General features: G+C 37.0%; 1 protein-coding gene across 1 annotated transcript in view; it reads right to left on the bottom strand.

The window, feature by feature from the left end:
• The window catches only part of LEPR (leptin receptor), a 117,955-nt gene that overhangs the window by 38,776 nt on the left and 76,530 nt on the right, over positions 1 to 2,649 (bottom strand). The window contains exons 14-15 of the mRNA XM_007959390.1: positions 2,492 to 2,610; positions 4 to 176 (exon numbers count right to left, since the gene is read on the bottom strand). Of these exons, the coding sequence (XP_007957581.1) occupies positions 4 to 176; positions 2,492 to 2,610 (292 nt within the window). The remainder of the gene's footprint in view (positions 1 to 3; positions 177 to 2,491; positions 2,611 to 2,649) is intronic.

Below are 2,649 nucleotides of genomic sequence, written 5' to 3'. Positions count from 1 at the left end.
AAAGAAGCACCAATTGAATTTACAGCCAGAATTATAACAGTATGTGCTTGCTCTGTCCATAAGAAAGTTGATTTAGTGTGACTTCCCATATCTTCTGACCACGTTCCATTGAGGGAAGTATGATGTTTCACCACATATCTTCTCACGCTGCACAGTGATTCATTTTTCGTCAGAGGCTGCAGTAAACATAAAAAGTGATCCGTTTAAGGGCTACAGTGCTTTTTATAGCATCTGAGCTCAAGGAACTGAGCAATGGCACTCATGGAACTCTTATTATACATTTGCCATTAGTAGGCAAGGATCAGACTAGAGCAGGCACAGCCTATTTCAAGGCTGTGGGATGGCAGAGGGGAATGAGAGAGCAGTAGGGGAGGGGTGAGAGAATGGGGCTAGCTCTCTGACAACAGCTTCTATGAAGGTTACAGAATGCCTCTGGAGCATAGGAAACTTATTCTCCTTCTTTTGGTGGATTTCTTAAACCTCACAGAATAAATCACTTGAAGGTAAAGAAGTAAGGTTACAATTAGGACTCTTTCCTACCAAGAGTTTTCACTGTAATTCTAGAGAAAAGAAAGATGGACAGAAGTCGAGTTTCCTCATTTAAAAAACCAACAAGGGGTAATCCTTTGATTCTATAATGACAGCAGAAAAGCTGAGATGTTAACCATCATTTATCTTAATCCCTGTAAGATTTGTCTTTCCTTTTCCTGCCCCTGAAGTGATAGGCTGTCACTTGAAGTAAGAGGCTGCTTATATATAAGAACAGTGTATGTGGAACCCCAGAATTTCTGTCCTGTAGTTAAAAAAAAATGGCATAATCAGGTCATGAAAAGGTCCAAAATAAAATACTTAACTAGTCCAATCATATTCTTCTATTCACTCTTCAGAAGGAAAGACAGGGCAATCTACTTCCGTAGAGATACCATCTCGGAAACTCAAGGAGGGATCACTATGAGTCATATTGACTTGTTGGCAGTGAGTTCTATTTTATTTTATTCTTCAGGGTATAACAATATACCTACTTCCCCCATCACCTTCACCTGTTGGTGGTAAGATTACATTCTACCAATCCTTTGTAAACACATAAAAAGCTTGACTCTATACAATAGACTACAACAGTGCTTCTCACATTTATTTTTCCCATTGAGTTGCCTGTATGCCAGAAATAGCAAGGAAAAATAAACTGGTGTAGTGCCTAAGGCATTTGAGTGTTAACCAGAAGATTGGCGGTTCAATCTGACCAGCTGCTCCTTGGAAGGAAGATTGGGCAATCTACTTCCATATTGATAGTGCCTCAGAAACCCGAAGAGGGGTCACTATGAGTCAGGGCCTACTCGACGGCACATTACAACAACAACAATACACACACACACACACACACACACATGTTTGTATATATATAAATATATATTATATATATGTATATATATGATGTATATATACATATGATGTATATATATGTATGTATGTATGTATATGTGTGTGTGTATATATATATATATATATACACACACACACACATATACATACATATACATATATACATATATGCATACACACACAGACACACACATCCATACATCCATGTAGGGCTTGGAATATTCTGGGTAGGTTGAAAGTAAGATACATGGATATGCTTATAGTTCATGTCTGGTATGACATAGACATAATTGAGGAGCCCTGGTGGTACGATAAGCAGCCCTGGTGGTACAGTGACTAAGTACTTGGTCAATAACCTACAAGTAGGCATTTTGAACTGATCCAGAGGCTCAGCAGGAGAAAGATATGGCAATCTGTTCCCATAAATGTTACAGCATAGAATACCCTCTGGGACAGTTCTACTCTGTCACATAGGGTTACCAGGAGTTCAAATTGACTCAATAACACATCACAACAAAAACAACAAAAAAACATTATTTTATTTCATGTGTTTCATTCCAAATCAATCTTAAATTTTGTATCTACTGACCAAATAATCTATTCACTTGGGATGGAAATCAATCCATTCAGATCAATTTGAAAACTTTAGGCTGAAATTTCTGAATATTACATGCTTATTTATGCCATTACACAAATAGAATAATTTCTTATATTTTAGATGTCCTTGATCTATGTGGGGAAGGCTACATTTACTTTGTTTAGGATTAAATATGAACAGAATTTTTGGATTCAAAGGAACATTAGAGATCATTTGGTCTAATCCCACATTTATCCTGATGAGGAAACCAAGGTCCAGGGGGTTTAAGTACTTTGCCAAAAGAGTACTGACACAAGAAGAATATGTTAAAGCTGAGAACAGAATTAAAGTCTACTAACTCCATTTCAGTGCCCCATCCATGATATCACTCAGCTCACTGCAATCACATCTCAAAAGCAAAATTAAATTGAGATCACAGAGTCTTCTGGAGATTAATAATGAAAGGATTATAGCGATGAAATCTTGTAAGAGTAGAAAAGTGAGTTGAAAGGATAACATAAAAAGCAAGAATACCTTCCAAAGTAAGGTGACATTTCTCTCTTTTTTAGTAGTATCTTCATTAATTATTCCCCAAAATTCAGGTCCTCTGATAGGAACTGCAAAATGACAAGGAGTCCAAGTTGTACATGTGTCTGGAACAGTTTTCAGAAATTTTTGAAGCACACAGTTAG

The sequence above is a fragment of the Orycteropus afer genome, unplaced genomic scaffold, assembly GCF_000298275.1.
Source record: "Orycteropus afer afer isolate SDZICR_OR568_19922 unplaced genomic scaffold, OryAfe1.0 scaffold00016, whole genome shotgun sequence".
NCBI lineage: Eukaryota > Metazoa > Chordata > Mammalia > Tubulidentata > Orycteropodidae > Orycteropus > Orycteropus afer.
The sequence above is the reverse complement of the archived record's forward strand: the minus strand, read 5'-3'. Positions and strand labels throughout refer to the sequence as shown.